The sequence below is a fragment of the Nicotiana sylvestris genome, chromosome 10 (assembly GCF_000393655.2).
Source record: "Nicotiana sylvestris chromosome 10, ASM39365v2, whole genome shotgun sequence".
Taxonomy (NCBI): Eukaryota; Viridiplantae; Streptophyta; class Magnoliopsida; order Solanales; family Solanaceae; genus Nicotiana; species Nicotiana sylvestris.
In genome coordinates this window covers 14,947,906-14,964,035 of record NC_091066.1, presented here as the reverse complement: position 1 = coordinate 14,964,035, position 16,130 = coordinate 14,947,906, and the positions used below count along the sequence as shown (strand labels likewise).

The following is a 16,130-nucleotide window of genomic DNA, read 5'->3' as shown; positions in this document are numbered from 1 at the left end:
TTTTTTAATATTGACTGATTTTGTGATGTTTCTTTCTCCAACATGTATGTTTACTTTATTATATATGTAAGTAGATTTTTTTTTTCATTCCATCAAAAGAATATACATTACATTCAGTAGATGCTGACCATTTACTCATCCTTTGTTATAAACTCTAGTCCGAGGTTCCTTCTTAAGCTAGGACTATACATGACAATCCAGTACTCTAATGCTATTACACAAGAAACCAGTAAAAGACTCTAGCATACTAAGGGTAGCAGTTTATCATCTGCAGAGCTTCTTTCCAATTTTGTATTGAGACCCCCTTCAGGTGTATGTGGATAGCTATTTCTTTGCAGATGTTGTTGATTATCAGTTTACCTCCTTGGAATCTCAGCTTATTTCTTTCTCTCCATATAGTATTCACCAGCATGCCAAATACACAAGTAATTATTGCACATTGTCCATTTCTCCTTTTAGCATTCTTGCTTACCCATTCGACTTCACTCTGCCAGTCACAAATAGGTCTATCATATCCCAACCATCTTAGCAGCCTCAACCATAGTTCCTTTGTCAGCGAGCATTCAAAGAAAAGATGGTCAAAAGTCTCAACAGCTTGCTCGCAAAAAATACACTGCTGTGGAGTTTGTATACCAAACTTCAGTAGCCTCTCCATTGTTGCCAATCTATTATGTAATGCAAGCCACCGTATAAATTTGAATCTTGGATGCATGTGTGGCTGTAAGATAATGCTCTTCCACTGGACCTTTTGATGTTGAGAGAATTGAAGCCTGTACAATTTTTTAATGCTGAACAATTCACCCCTCTGTAGCTGGTGCAATCTGCTTTCCAGATCCCCTTGAATTCCTTGAAGCTCATTTATCATCCTTCTTGCCTCAAAATTTTTTCTAACTACCCAAGCTGCATTCCTAGGTATAGGCATATCTTCAATCACATAGTTCTTTATGTAGTAAATGTGCATCCATTTTATCCATAGACTATCCTTCTTCTTTGCCACTGCCCATAGATGCTTTGCAATAGCAGCTTTATTCCAGTATAGCGTGTTCATTACATTAAGCCCCCCTGCACTCTGTGGCAAACATATTGTTTCCCAAGAAATCAAAGCTCTCCTTGACACAGTAGCTGAACCAGTCCACAAAAATGATCTGCAGATTGCCTCAATCATCTTCATCACTTTCTTTGGTAATAAAAATATTTGTGTCCAATACGATTGCACACCAAATAAAACTGATCTTATCAATTGAAGTCGCCCTGCATATGATAATAATCTCGATGTCCAGCAATTTATCTTCTGAGTTACCTTCTCTACTAGTGGCTAGCACTGAGCAATGGATAGCTTTTTGGAATCCAATAGTACCCCAAGGTACTTGAAAGGTAGGTTGCCTTCAGGGAACCCCAGCTCTTGTAAAATTTCCTTTTTTTTCAAATTGCAACTCCAGCTATATAAACAGAACTTTTGTCAGCATTTGCTTGAAGACCTGATACCATAGAGAATTTATGAAAAGCTTGTTTTAATAGCCTGACAGATTGTATATCAGCCTTGCAAAACATTAGCAAGTCATCCGCAAAACAAACATGTACCACACCCAATTTCTTGCACCTAGGATGGAATTTGAAGTCTTTCATCTTTATCAATTGCATGAACTCCCTTTGCAAATACTCCATGACCAGGACAAAGAGATAGAGAGACATTGGGTCTCCTTGCCTTATGCTCCTCTTGCCTTTGAAAGGTGCTGTGAGTCCACCATTTATGTTTAGAGAATATGTAACTGATGAAATGCATTCCATTACCCATCTTGTGAATTTGTAAGGAAACCCCATGTCAGTAAGCAATCTTTCTAAAAAACACCATTCTACTGTGTCGTAAGCTTTCCTCAAATCCACTTTAAGAACACATCTTGGGGAGATACCCTTTTTATTATATCCTTTGAACAATTCATGTGTGAACAAAATGTTGTTTGTAATACTTCTACCTTCTATAAATGCTAACTGTGATCTCCCAATTAGACCTCCAATGACTGGTTTTAGTCTTACTGTGAGGACCTTTGTGATAATCTTATACAGTGTTGTACAACATGCTATGGGCCTATAGTCTTTAACTTGACTAGGATTTTGCACTTTAGGAATCAGTGTTACAACAGTACTACTCACTCCTTTATGCAGCCTCCCAGTCACAAAAAAATCCTTCACAGCCTCATATATGTCATCACCTACTACTTGCCAATGTCTTGTGAAAAATTCAATTGGAAACCCATCCACTCCTGGTGCCTTATCATAGGGCATATCTTTTATTGCATGAAGTATTTCATCTCTTGTAACTACTTTGATTAGGTCCTCCTTCTGCTGCATATTAAGACAAGGTCCTTGACGTATGACCTTAGAGTTTGGACATTCACATGTAGTGTTATTCTCTCCCAGTAGCTTCCTGAAGAACTTGACAAACTCTTCCTCCACCAGTATAGGATCAGATACCTTGTCTCCCAAGTCAGTGTAGATAGAGTTTATAGTATTTGTGTTAGTCCTCAGCTTCAACTGTGCATGGAAATACTTAGAATTTGAGTCTCCACAAGCTATCCAATGTGCTCTAGATTTCTGATGTAGAATTTGTTCCTCTATGCTGCTCCATTTCTCTACTTCCATCAAAACCATTTTTTCTTGATCAATCAACCTTTGATCCATATGTTTGTGCTTTAGTTCACTTTGAATGGCTTCAAATTTCTGTCTGGCCTTATTGAGCTGAAGCCTATAGGAAGCCATATAAGTGTTCAATTCCTTCAGTTCAGTTTTCAAATCTTTAAGCTTATTCCATACCCTGTGCATGTTGCCTCCATTTACCTCTTGATTCCATACCTTTTCCACTATGCCTGCAAAGTTAGCATGATCCATCACAGAGCTATACAATTTAAAAGGTGTAGGATGCAGGTTCCTTTTTTGATCCAGAGCCTTGCATTGTAGTAGAATAGGGAAGTGGTCTGACACCTCAGGATTTAGAAAATCTGCTTCAATATGACTGTACTTCTGCATCCACTCAACATTCCCCAGTGCCCAGTCAATTCTACTGTATACCCTCTTTTCCAGTTGTTGTTTGTTGCACCAAGTATAGAACCATCCCAAACTCTTCAATTGTGTGAGTTGCAGGGTAATAATTACATCCTGGAACCCCTTGATCTCACTTTGTATAACTGGAGCCCCTATCCTATCATCAGTGTGGAGGACATTATTGAAGTCTCCACTAAGTAGCCAACTCTCCTTAATAGTTGCTCCTAAATTCCCAAGTTTATCCCATAGATGTTGCCTTTTGTTTACCTTATTACTTGCATACACCACAGTTACCAAAGTCTTGAAAGTGGAACTTCTTTCTTGGACTTCACAATGTATAAACTGGTCATCAAGCAACAGTATCTGCACCTCAATATTTTGTTTCCACAATAGGCAAATCCTTCCATTTGGATATTCCTTGTAGTTACAGCAAAATCTCCAATCACTGCATACTTTATTCATTATCCTGTTAGCCTTCATTTCCTTTACTCTTGTTTCTAAACAGCCTATAAACTCAACCTTACGTTTCCTCAGAAAGATTTTTAACTCTTTCTTCTTATGGGCCTTGTTCAGACCCCTTATATTCCATGTGCATAGGATCATTTTTGGGTGAAGCTGGATAGGCCAACGTCCCCTGGATCATCTTCTATCTGCATCAATGAGAACTTGTTTGTGGACTACATCATAACTACTGCACTTTGTTGTACACTTTTCCCCTTCATTTTTTCATTATCAGTAAGCTTATCATCTCCTTTCTCATTTGTTTGTTGCTTGTCCCCTTCATTTCTAGTATGTTGAATCACATCATCCTTCCTCTTATCTTTTGGCATCGATTTCAAGGTCCATCTGTGTTGTTGCTTCTTTTTCCCAGCATCCCTTTGTTGGACTTTTACTTCCACTGCCTTTTCCTGCACTTCCTTGAGCCAACATTCGTTTGAATTATGCCCAAATCTAATGCAGTCAAAACAATACTTTGGCTTCCATTCATATTCAATTTGCTGAATTATTACTCCCCTCTTAGTTTGCATTTCAAAACTATCTGGTAGTGGTTGGGATATGTCAGTTCCACCAAAACTCTTGCATAGGACACCTTTTCCATTTCAGTAGTGATCTTATCAATGTACAAAGGCTTCCCAACAACACTAGCTAGTTTACTGAGTGCTTCTATAGACCAAAAACCCAGTGGTAGACCTGGAAATGTGATCCACAAGGGAATCACACTCACACTTCCTGGATCAAATTTGAAATCCATTCTCCATTGTTGCAACACAAAAGGCTTGTTGTGATATGTATAAGGTCCTGCTTGGAGTACTAGGTCCCTATCTTTAGTATTTTCAAACCTGAAAATATAGTATCCATCCTTATGAAATAGAATTTGAGGCTTCTCAACAAAATTCTATACATTTGTGACATAGTTGTCCATTGCTTTCTCATAAGGGTTGTCACCTAGCACAAACCCAATCAAAGCTATGCTCCAGTAGGTCTCCTGTTCCTTCGTATCCTCATCTTCAATTTGCACGACAAAAGTACCATCCCTCATAGCAGGCGGTGTATAGCATAATGTTTTCCCCTTTTGAGAGCTTCGATTCTTCTGCATGGCTTCCTTTTTCCTCTCAACTTCCACTGGACATGTCATATCTTGCCGGATCTGCCCTGAGTTTACCTGTGCTGAAAATTGCAATCGCCGATGGACTTGCGCAGCTTCCGTGGTTTCCTTCAGCAGAGTTTGCACTTCATTTTCTTCAATTTCTTCCCTAATTGGCTAAAATTTTTGTGGCAAAAAACTACCAAAAGTTACTGGAAGTAATCTCTGTTGAATACATGTGTCCGGCGTCACTATCGTTCCGTCAATTTCCCCATCCTTTGCTGGTTTATGAAAAACTGTAGGTGCACTACCCATTCCTGTTAACCAGCGACTAGGTTGATTGTGAGCAGGTGTTTCCTCCTTTCCTTCATATTCCTTAGCTTCTGATGGTGATGGAAGCTTCTTCCTATGTCTAGCCATGGATGAAGCGCAGGTTAGCTAAAACTTGCTTAACATGCGCCTGCAGAGTTAAAACTTTCTTCTAAACCTGCGCCTGCAGGTTAACTGTTCCTTTCTCTCCAATAAATTGTGATTTTTCAATCATTGGTTTATGTAAGTAGACTTTTATTTGGTTTTGTAAACTCTTTTTTGTTATTTAGATAAACATAGATGTGTACCCTATATATTACATTTATTTTAAAAAACATTTATTTTATTCAAATCTAGCTACAGTGTTTCAAAGAACTATACTTATAGGATTTTAAATGTAAAATAGTTTTATAGTTATATGGAGTAGTTTTTTTTTTTTTTTTTTGCTAGAGGCGAAGTAGTATTTAAATAATTATAAGAAATAACAAAAGTTCCTAACATGATTGCATATGATCATTAACCGAATTAAGTATGATAACATGATAAAAAATGATAAATTTTATTTAAAATTTAAATTCGAATTTTAGAACTTTATCTATAAATTCAAAATTATCTTTTAATTCAAATTCTAATATATATATATATATATTATTTGTATTTAGCTAAAATAGTCAAGTATAGAATAAAGTTACCATATACTAATGACATTTATTAGCTTGCCACTTGGCTTAACCATAATGTCAATTATATATGGTAAGTTTCTTGTTTTAATAAATATATAGATATAGATACTAATTGAAAATAGATGAGAACATTTTAGTCGGTGCTTTGAATTGATTTCTAACTAATGAAAGTATGACGACATGAAATCACATATTAAATTAAACTTTTTTAATACAATAACGTCAGCATTAAGTTGTTTTAGCATGAAAAAATCAAATGTGCATTTTAAAAATTCTTATTTTAGTCATATAATATAATAAATCCATATTCAATGAAACAATCAAAATAATTATTTGATAGAATATTTAATCATAATACATCGTAAAAGCCTAAATCTATATTATAAAAGCACAAAACCTCTACAGGAAATGTTGATTGACTTTTTATGCTGTAAAAATAAATTTTATATTGAATAGAAATATAATTTAAATATTTTAGTAAATAAGGATTTTAAAATCAATTAAATTTATACTTATTGAATCTTTTTTATTTAAACTATATAGGAAGTATAAATATTTAGAATATATTAAAAATAAAATGTCTAAGTTAATATGTACATACACACGCAGTGAATTTCAATAACTTTTCATAGTAATTTGTTCGTCATATTAAAATTTTATTATGTTTTAGTAATGCTTTTTTTGGCCTCGCGCGTTTCGACAAAATTATGTAAATCATATTTTTTTTTATCTCAACAACTAAAACCTTAATGCTTGAGTAACGTTGAAACCTTTGAAAGGAGATAAATCGAGAAGACGTGAAATTTAATTTTTTAATTTATGTTATACGATATTTTTAAAGAATCATAATAAAAGTGCTAATTAAATATGGTTGTGCCTTCTTGCATAAAACTTGAGAATAACTTTCGAATAATATTTTTAGAAAAAGTTTTAAATCACCAAGGCTATGTGATTTTACTAAAACTAAAAAGGAAGTATAATAACCGGTAAAATTGAACTGATAAAACTAAAAATTAGAACAAAATTTAAGGTAAATATATTGAATAATATTGAGGAACAAATAATTTTCTTTATTGAGTTAGCTAAATAGGATTAATATTTAATTAACTTTAAAAACTTATACTTTATTTTATAATTTAAAAATAATCTATATATATATATATATATAATTTTCTTAGCAAAAATTATTTACTAAGATAGGGAACACGCGCAAGCGCGCGTACACTAAGACTAGTATGAATGAATATTATGTACCTTGGTAACAAAAAATAAATTTTATCACCATGTAAAAAATAGACATATAGATATCAAGGGGAAAAAGTACTGTAGACAATAAATTTGGGTCGAAAAAATAAAATCAAGACCGAAAAATATCGCAACAATCGTAGTATTTTATTTCAAATATTTGAGGGTTACAATCTCTATGAATCCTCTGATTCTTCTTTTCAATAGTAAATAAATTCAAGGGCCTTTGAGCTTGATCTTGAATCTATGTTTGTTGCCACGAACGATGATCTTGTTCTTGAGCTTGAGCTTGATTGCTTGAATTTGACCTTGATTTGTTCTTCGTTCTTGAACTTGAACATGATTTGTTCTTCGTTCTTGAGCTTGAATTTGATTGCTTGAAGCTTGAAACTTGTAGAGAAATTTGCGGTGTTTGATCAACGAGCTCTCTCTTGCTTCTTGTTATAACTTCTAGTGTCTTTTCTGAGTTATGAAGACCCCTATTTATAGCTGTGGAAGGGGAAGAGTTGTGATAAGAACAAACTCTTTCCAACCAATCAAATTGAAGTGTGACATGATTGCATTTGATTGGCTAGAACATGTCACTTGCACACGTGGCACGATTTCATTGGCCTTTTAATGTGACTTGGCATGCCTTGTCATTTTGACATAGGGCATGATCCTATTGGCTCTTCCATTCGACTTGGCGCGCCACGTCATTAGACACGTGGCACCAAAATGGGCCTCCAAGAAGATGACATCTTGGGCTTAATGAAGTGGGCTCATCACTTTAGCTCAATTAAATGGGCTAGCCCAATGAATTAAGACTTATTTATTTAATCCATATATATTGGACTTATATAATTAATTCAATTATATTAGCCCATATATTTATTTGGACCAATGTACCTTGAATTTAAAATATAATCTAAATTCTTTTATGGATTTAAAATTTATATGCCTACAAATGCCCCCTACTTCAAGACTTTGGCAAAATATACATTTTGATGAATTTCGAAGACAAGGATTGAAGTAATATCGGAACATCATTCCTTCTCGTAAGACTCAAGCCAAATCATTTTTCGAATACCAAATACGTGAAACACTAATCTTCAGTCATGTGAGATTTGTGATGGTTTGCTTAGGTCTCCTTTGACTTTGGAAATTTAAACTCAGTCCATAATCAATGCAATTTAGTTGGCCTTGAGAAGTTTCCACGTAACTCAATTCCAAGCTATTTCAAGCTGCTTTACCATGCTAAACACTTATCCAAATCCCTTTAGGAATTGACCAGGGATATTTGTCTTCAAAGATTGCTACGGAATTTTTGTTTATGGCAAACTCTTACTGCCGCCTTTCAACTATCCGAGTCCTTTTCGAAGACATATTGTTGCATCGTCCCACATCGGGAATTAATTTCCAACATCCACTTTGAGAATTCTATATAAATCTCATGCGCTCATCTTTGTTCAGTATCAATTCGCACATTTGCAATCCACTTGAGTTTATTTTTGTGGACTTGGAAGCATTAACGCGAAGGTAATTTTTTTTTTCTCGTGCTTTCTTTCTTGTTGTCTTTTTTTTTTTCCTTTTTTTTTGTAGGTCAAGCAAGAAAGATATGTTCTTGTTCAACAAGATGATCCACACATGAAGAAGATAATCTTGGGGTGTGAGGGGATGGGTACTCATCCCTGTCCAAATATCGGAGGGATTACTTTCATGGCCCGACTACCGGAGAGATTACTCTCAAAATAGCCCAATTCTTGGAGAGATTACTCTCAATGTGGCCCAATTCTTGGAGAGATTACTCTCAAAATGATCCGATTCTTGGAGAGATTACTCTCAAAATGGCCCGATTCTTGGAGAGATTACTCTCAAAATGGCCCAATTCTTGGAGAGATTACTCTCAAAATGGCCCGATTCTTAAAGAGATTACTCTCAAACTGGCCCGATTCTTGGAGAGATTACTCTCAAAATGGCCCGATTCTTGGAGAGATTACTCTCAATGTGGCCAAATTCTTGGAGAGATTACTCTCAAAGTGGCCCGATTCTTGGAGAGATTACTCTCAAAATGGCCCGATTCTTGGAGAGATTACTCTCAATGTGGCCCAATTCTTGGAGAGATTACTCTCAAAATGGCCCGACTACCGGAGAGGCCAACTTAAGGTGCAAAGGGACTTAAATGTCCACCTTAAGATTGGAAAGTTATAGTTCCTTTTAAGGACAAACCCACGAAGAGGCCAACTTAAGGTGCAAAGGGACTTATATGTCCACCTTAAGATTGGAAAGTTATAAAGCTTCAACTTGAAGACGACATCGACTTGAACACTTGGAAAACTTTGAAGATTTGGCGAACTTTGCAGACTTCCACTCGAAGATTCAGAGGGCTTAAACAATTCAACCTTAAGATCGGCGAATTTGAAGACTGAAACTTGAAGACCGACGAACTTGAAGACTTCAACTTGGGGGGTTAAATATTTTAACTTTAAGACCGGCAAATTTGAAGAGAAGAGCGACAGACTTGAAGACTTCAACTTTGAGACTTGGAGGGCCTAAATATTTCAACTTGAAGATCGACGAATTTGAAGACTTCAACTTGAAGACCAACGGAGTTGAAGATTTCAACTTGGGGACTTCAACTTGAGTACCGACGAACTTGGAGATATTAATTTACCATGGAGGGTTGCCATTTTTAAATCAAATGAGATCAAAGTTCCACAAGAGGATGGCATTTCAGCTTGATTTTGCATTCTTCCATACTTCACTCGGACAACAATTGGGGCAATATGTATCTTTTGAACTTGTGCAACTGAACTTAGAATGAAACTCTAAGCTGCCTACGTACCTCGGTGAAGAGGATCAAGTCATTCTGTAGTTCAGACTGGGTGAATTTTTTATGTTCTAACTTTTGCCTAGGCCACCTCTTTCGAAGTTTTCAACCTAGCGGACTCTTTTTTTTTTTAATTCCTAACTTTTGCCTAGGCCGCCTCTTTCGAGATTTTTAACCTAGCGGACTTTTTTTTTTACGTCCTAACTTTTGCCTAGGCCGCCTCTTTTAAGATTTTCAACCTAGCGGACTTTTTTTTTTTTGGGACGTACACAGTTTATACTCTTGCGGGCTAGGAGTGTAGCAACATGCAGTTTAGGCTCGTGTGTCGAGGAGCATCATGACTTGCAGTTTAGGCTCGTACGTCGAGGAGCGTCATGACTTGCAGTTTAGGCTCGTACGTCGAGGAGCATCATGACTTGCAGTTTAGGCTCGTACGTCGAGGAGCGTCATGACTTGCAGTTTAGGCTCGTACGTCGAGGAGCGTCATGACTTGCAGTTTAGGCTCGTATGTCGAGGAGCGTCGTGACTTGCAGTTTAGGCTCATACGTCGAGGAGCGTCATGACTTGCAACTTCATGGATAATACTTCTTCAAAAACTTGCCGTTGATAGGGCCGATTCTCATACCATCTGCATCAACCAGCTTGTAAGCCCCACTTGAATAAGCTTCTTGTACGACATATGACCCATCCCATTTTGAAGTGAACTTCCCTACAGGTTTATGGGAAGTAATTATGGGTCTTCGTACGGCAAGGACTTGATCTCCTACTTGAAAGGATCTCGGACGAACTCTTTTGTTGAAGGCGCGAAACAATCGAGCTTGATAACATTCAAGACTCTGTTGAGCTTCCATTCTCTTTTCATCAAGAGTTTCCAACTCTGCTAATCGAAGTCGAGTATTTTCTTCATCAGTGATCCCTTCTTGAATAGCCAGTCGTAACGAAGGTATTTGACGCTCAAGTGGCAAGACAACTTCGACTCCATAAATGAGTGAATAAGGAGTCGCCTGTGTTGGCGTGCGATGAGTCGTTCTATATGCCCATAGAGCTTCTTCCATACGGTCATTCCAATCTCGTTTGGATTTGGAGACAACTTTCTTTAACAAGTTGCATAGAGTCTTGTTGAATGCCTCAGCTAGACCATTGGCGGCAGCATTGTACATCGAAGAGTTACGTTGCTTGAAGCCAAAAAGATCACAAATCTTGTTCATCAACCTATTATCGAATGGCTTTCCATTATCCGTTATTATGTAATGAGGTATGCCAAAGCGATAAATAATGTTTACTCAGATGAAACTTGCAACATTTTCCTTTCTTACTTCCTTAAGAGCAACAGCTTCAGCCCATTTTGAGAAGTAGTCAGTTGCAGCCAAGATGTATAGATGCCCACCAGAGGACTTTGGTAGTGGTCCAACAACATCCAATCCCCAAGCGTCAAATGGCCAGGATGCAACAGTTGGATGCAACACTTCAGGAGGTTGATGAATAAAATTCGCATGGAATTGACAAGCCTTGCATCTTCGAGCGTAGTCCAAGCAATCTTTTACCATCGTTGGCCAATAATATCCCATCCTTTTTATATGGAAGTGGAGCTTTGGTCCGGACTGGTGTGACCCACATACCCCAGAATGTGCCTCTTGCAAAGCTTGGAGAGCTTCTTCTTCTCCTAGGCATCGCAAGAGTACTCCCTCGAACGACCTTCTGTATAGAGTATCCTTATAGTAAAGGAAGCGAAGTGCACGACGACGGATTTCAGTCCTCCTCCTCGGATTTTCTGGAAGTATCCCATAGCATAAGTAGTCGATGATGGGTTGTCGCCATTCTTCTTTCTCAACTTCAGAAACAACAACAAGATGCTTGAGTTCGTTTTCTTCACATTCGACCTCATTTGGCGGCGGTACTACCCATTTCTGGCAGACAGTAACTTGCGCTTGGTCGGGCAGGGTTAATGATGAAGCTAGAGCAGCTAAAGCATCAGCCTTCTTATTTTCTTCCCTTGGTACATACTGAATGGTCACATCGCTGAGCCACCCCATCAACTTTTTTGCGTAATCATGATATGGGCGTAGTTTAGGCTTCTTGACCTCGTAACTACCCAAAAGCTGATTGACCACTAACTGGGAGTCACCAAAGACTTGCAATTGCAATTGCTTCATATCAATGGCCATTTCAAGCCCAAGTATTAATGCTTGATATTCAGCAACATTGTTGGAACAGAGTTGTGTCAAGGTGAAGGAGTAGGGCAAGACTTCACCTTGAGGAGTGACAAATACTACGCCAACCCCGGCTCCCCCACGATGCGCAGCACTATCAAAGTACATCTTCCATGGGGGTTGAACTTCAACGACCATTGCGTCCTTATCAGGTAGTTCATCAGTTAGCTCCCAGTCATCAGATATCGGATGATCTGCCAAGAAGTCTGCCAATGCTTGTCCTTTTACAGCCTTTTGAGGGATGTACAAAATCTCGAATTGTTGAAATTGGAGGTACCATCTCGCTAGTCAATCACTAAGAACAGGTTTTGACATCACGAACTTGATGGGATTTTCTTTAGAAACAAGACGGACAACATGAGCTTGAAAGTAGTGCTTCAACTTTTGAATTGAGAAGACTAGCGCCAAACACAACTTTTCAATTGGCGAATAGTTCAACTCGTTAGGTGTCATCATCCTGCTCAAGTAGTAAAGAGAGTTTTCTTTCCCCTCACTATTTTCTTGGGCCAATAATGCTCCAACAGACCTTTCCTGCGCCGCAATGTATAGTATCAATGGCTTTCCTGGTATAGGAGCTGCTAAAACTGGAGGCTTCATCAAGTAGGTTTTGATACTTTCGAAGGCATTGCTACAAGCTTGATCCCACTTGAAAGGAACACCTTTCTTCATGAGGTGACTAAATGGTTGGCACCTCCCAGCCAGGTTTGATATAAATCTTCTAAGGTATGCTAGCTTTCCTTGCAGACTCTTCAATTCATGGATATCTCGAGGCTCAGGAATTTTCAAAATGGCATCCACTTTGGCTTGATCTATTTCGATCCCTCAATGTCGGACAATGAAACCAAGGAACTTTCCAGAAGTAACTCCAAAGGCACATTTCAACGGATTCATCCTAAGTTGGTACCTCCGGAGCAATTCAAATACCATCCTCAAGTCTTTCATGTGGTCACCCTTCTCTCTTGATTTCACCACCAAGTCGTCAACATAGCATTCGACATTCTTGTGGAGAAGATCGTCAAAAATATTCTGCATAGCCCTTTGGTAAGTAGCACAAGCATTCTTCAAGCCAAAAGGCATTACCTTGTAGCAATAAATACCCTTGGGGGTGCGAAATGCACTAAGCTCTTCATCTTTTGGTGCCATGCGAATTTGGTTATAGCCCGACGAACCATCCATGAAAGATATTGCCTCGTAACCAGTAGTAGCATCGATCATCAGCTCTGGAATAGGAAGCGGGAATTCATTATTGAGGTCCCTGAAGTCAACGCATACTCGAATTTGGCCATTCTTCTTCCTTACAGGGACAATACTTGAAACCTATGTTGGGTATTTAACTTCCCGAATAAATCCAGCTTCAATGAGTTTGTTAACTTCAGTTTCAATCAGTGGGACAATATCTACCTCTCATCTCAACTTTTCAATCACCAAAGTTCAAGAACATTGAAATGGCTTCGAAGAAAATCAACTTCAAATCAACATCCACCAAGGCTGCTAACTCCAGGTTCTATGTTGATGTGGAAAGCATCCTCGATGTCACCTTTGGAAGCTTCGGACCAGTTACGAGGAGCAAAGCAAGCTCTTTAGGACAACAAGCACCCCAAGTGTCGTCCGCATCAACCCGTGTTTTCGGATCTTCATCCTCAAAAGGAGCAAGCTTCCACAAATGCATTTGAAGGAGGAAGTGATGTTGCTGAAAAGATAAAAAAAACTCTTGCTCTGCTTGACCTCTCTGGCTCCAAGCACTCTGCTGTGAAGGAAGATGATGATGCTTCAAGCGATAGATCCTCCCCACTTACACCACATAGCATGACCCAGTCAAGGATCAATCTGTGTGAAAATCCATGCTATTCTCCGTCATCGACGACAATCATGCAAGCCATGATGACAAACACTTCATCTATGGAGGAGCAGTTGGCAAATTTGATGGAAGCAATCACTGGCTTGACCAAATGCATGCAAAATCAAGAGGCTATAATTGACAAGCTAACAGACAGGGTGGGAATCTTGATGGAAGAAGAATCTACTCATGCACCCGGCAAGCTCCCAGAAGTTCTAGAGAGTGACTCTCCCCCAAAACAAGCAGCATCCACTAAAGTTATCCCTGTCTCATCTGAAGGGATGATTCCAATCGATCAACTGAAGGAGTTCATCGAAGGAACCATTAAGAACAAATATGAAGTTGCTGCCAAATCCTCCCTTACATATGCAAAGCCGTACACTGCAAGGGTCGATATGTTGAAGATGCCTGCTGGCTATCAACCTCCAAAGTTTCAACAGTTTGATGGTAAAGGTAACCCAAAGCAACATATTGCGCACTTCGTTGAGACGTGCAACAATGCTGGGACTAATGGAGATTACCTCATCAAGCAGTTTGTTCGCTCGCTAAAAGGAAATGCTTTTGACTGGTACACGGACCTCGAGGCTGGATCTATCGACAGTTGGGATCAACTAGAGCAAGAGTTCCTCAATCGCTTTTATAGCACAAGACGCACGGTGAGTATGATAGAGCTCACAAATACTCGTCAACGAAAGGGGGAACCAGTTATCGACTTTATCAATCGTTGAAGGAATGCAAGCCTCAACTGCAAAGACAGGCTTAGTGAAGCTTCAGGCATAGAGATGTGCATCCAAGGCATGCATTGGGGATTGCGCTACATCTTGCAAGGTATCAAGCCTAGCACATTTGAAGAACTTGCAACTCGTGCCCACGACATGGAATTGAGCATGGCTTCCACTGGAAATGAAAGGCTACCCATCTATGAACCTCGCAAAGTGAATGACAAGCAAGAAGTCAGGAAGTGGGGCAAGTTCGTACCCAAGTCTGAAAGCAAAGAAGCTATGAATGTCAATACGTCACTTGTGAAGTTCACGACGAAGGAGAGCAAGAAGCAGAGTATGAAATCCACTTCGTTTCAAGATAAGCCAAGTGGGAAGTTGACTCTAAAAGAAATGCAGGAAAAAGAGTACCCATTCCTGGATTCTGATGTGCCAGCCATTTTCGAAGAACTCCTCGAGTTAAATCTCATTGAGCTTCCGGAGATGAAGCGACCAAATGAAGCTAGGAAAACAAATGTCCCGAACTACTGCAAATATCACCGACTTGTAAGCCACCCTCTGGAGAAGTGACAGAATTTGTAGACAATAAATTTGGGTCGAGAAAATAAAATCAAGACCGAAAAATATCGCAACAATCGTAGTATTTTATTTCAAATATTTGAGTGTTACAATCTCTATGAATCCTCTGATTCTTCTTTTCAATAGTAAATAAATTCAAGGGCCTTTGAGTTTGATCTTGAATCTATGTTTGTTGCCACGAACGATGATCTTGTTCTTGAGCTTGAGCTTGATTGCTTGAATTTGACCTTGATTTGTTCTTCGTTCTTGAACTTGAACATGATTTGTTCTTCGTTCTTGAGCTTGAAGCTTGAAGCTTGTAGAGAAATTTGCGGTGTTTGATCAACGAGCTCTCTCTTGCTTCTTGTTATAACTTCTGGTGTCTTTTCTGAGTTATGAAGACCCCTATTTATAGTTGTGGAAGTGGAAGAGTTGTGATAAGAACAAACTCTTTCCAACCAATCAAATTGAAGTGTGACATGATTGCATTTGATTGGCCAGAACATGTCACTTGCACACGTGGCACGATTTCATTGGCCTTTTAATGTGACTTGGCATGCATTGTCATTTTGACATATGGCATGATCCTATTGGCTCTTCCGTTCGACTTGGCGCGCCATGTCATTAGACACGTGGCACCAAAATGGGCCTCCAAGAAGATGACATCTTGGGCTTAATGAAGTGGGCTCATCACTTTAGCCCAATTAAATGGGCTAGCCCAATGGATTAAGGCTTATTTATTTAATCCATATATATTGGACTTATATAATTAATTCAATTATATTAGCCCATATATTTATTTGGACCAATGTACCTTGAATTTAAAATATAATCTAAATTCTTTATGGATTTAAATTTATATGCCTACAGACTCAACCCGAGAAAAAATTAGAACATATTTTAAAACTTTTAATCTCTTTGTTATACAAAAAATAGATTTAATTTATTTCCTACTTAAAATATTTATTTTAGAATCTTAACAAATTAAATCAGATTTTATTTATTATTCTTCATGAAAATGGAAAACTGATTATGCTTACTAATAATGTATAGTCATAATAAATATTGTTTCCTAAACCTTCCTCTAAAGTAAAAAAAATCAATCTTTAAATATATAATTCTCTATCATATACTAC

At 38.1% G+C, this 16,130-nt stretch overlaps 1 protein-coding gene across 1 annotated transcript; it reads right to left on the bottom strand.

Moving 5' to 3' along the window:
- Positions 1-247: 247 nt before the first annotated feature.
- Positions 248-1,171, bottom strand: LOC138879037 (uncharacterized). The gene has a single exon (XM_070158611.1). It carries the CDS (start codon positions 1,169-1,171, stop codon positions 248-250), a length of 924 nt encoding a protein of 307 aa, XP_070014712.1.
- Positions 1,172-16,130: the final 14,959 nt, after the last annotated feature.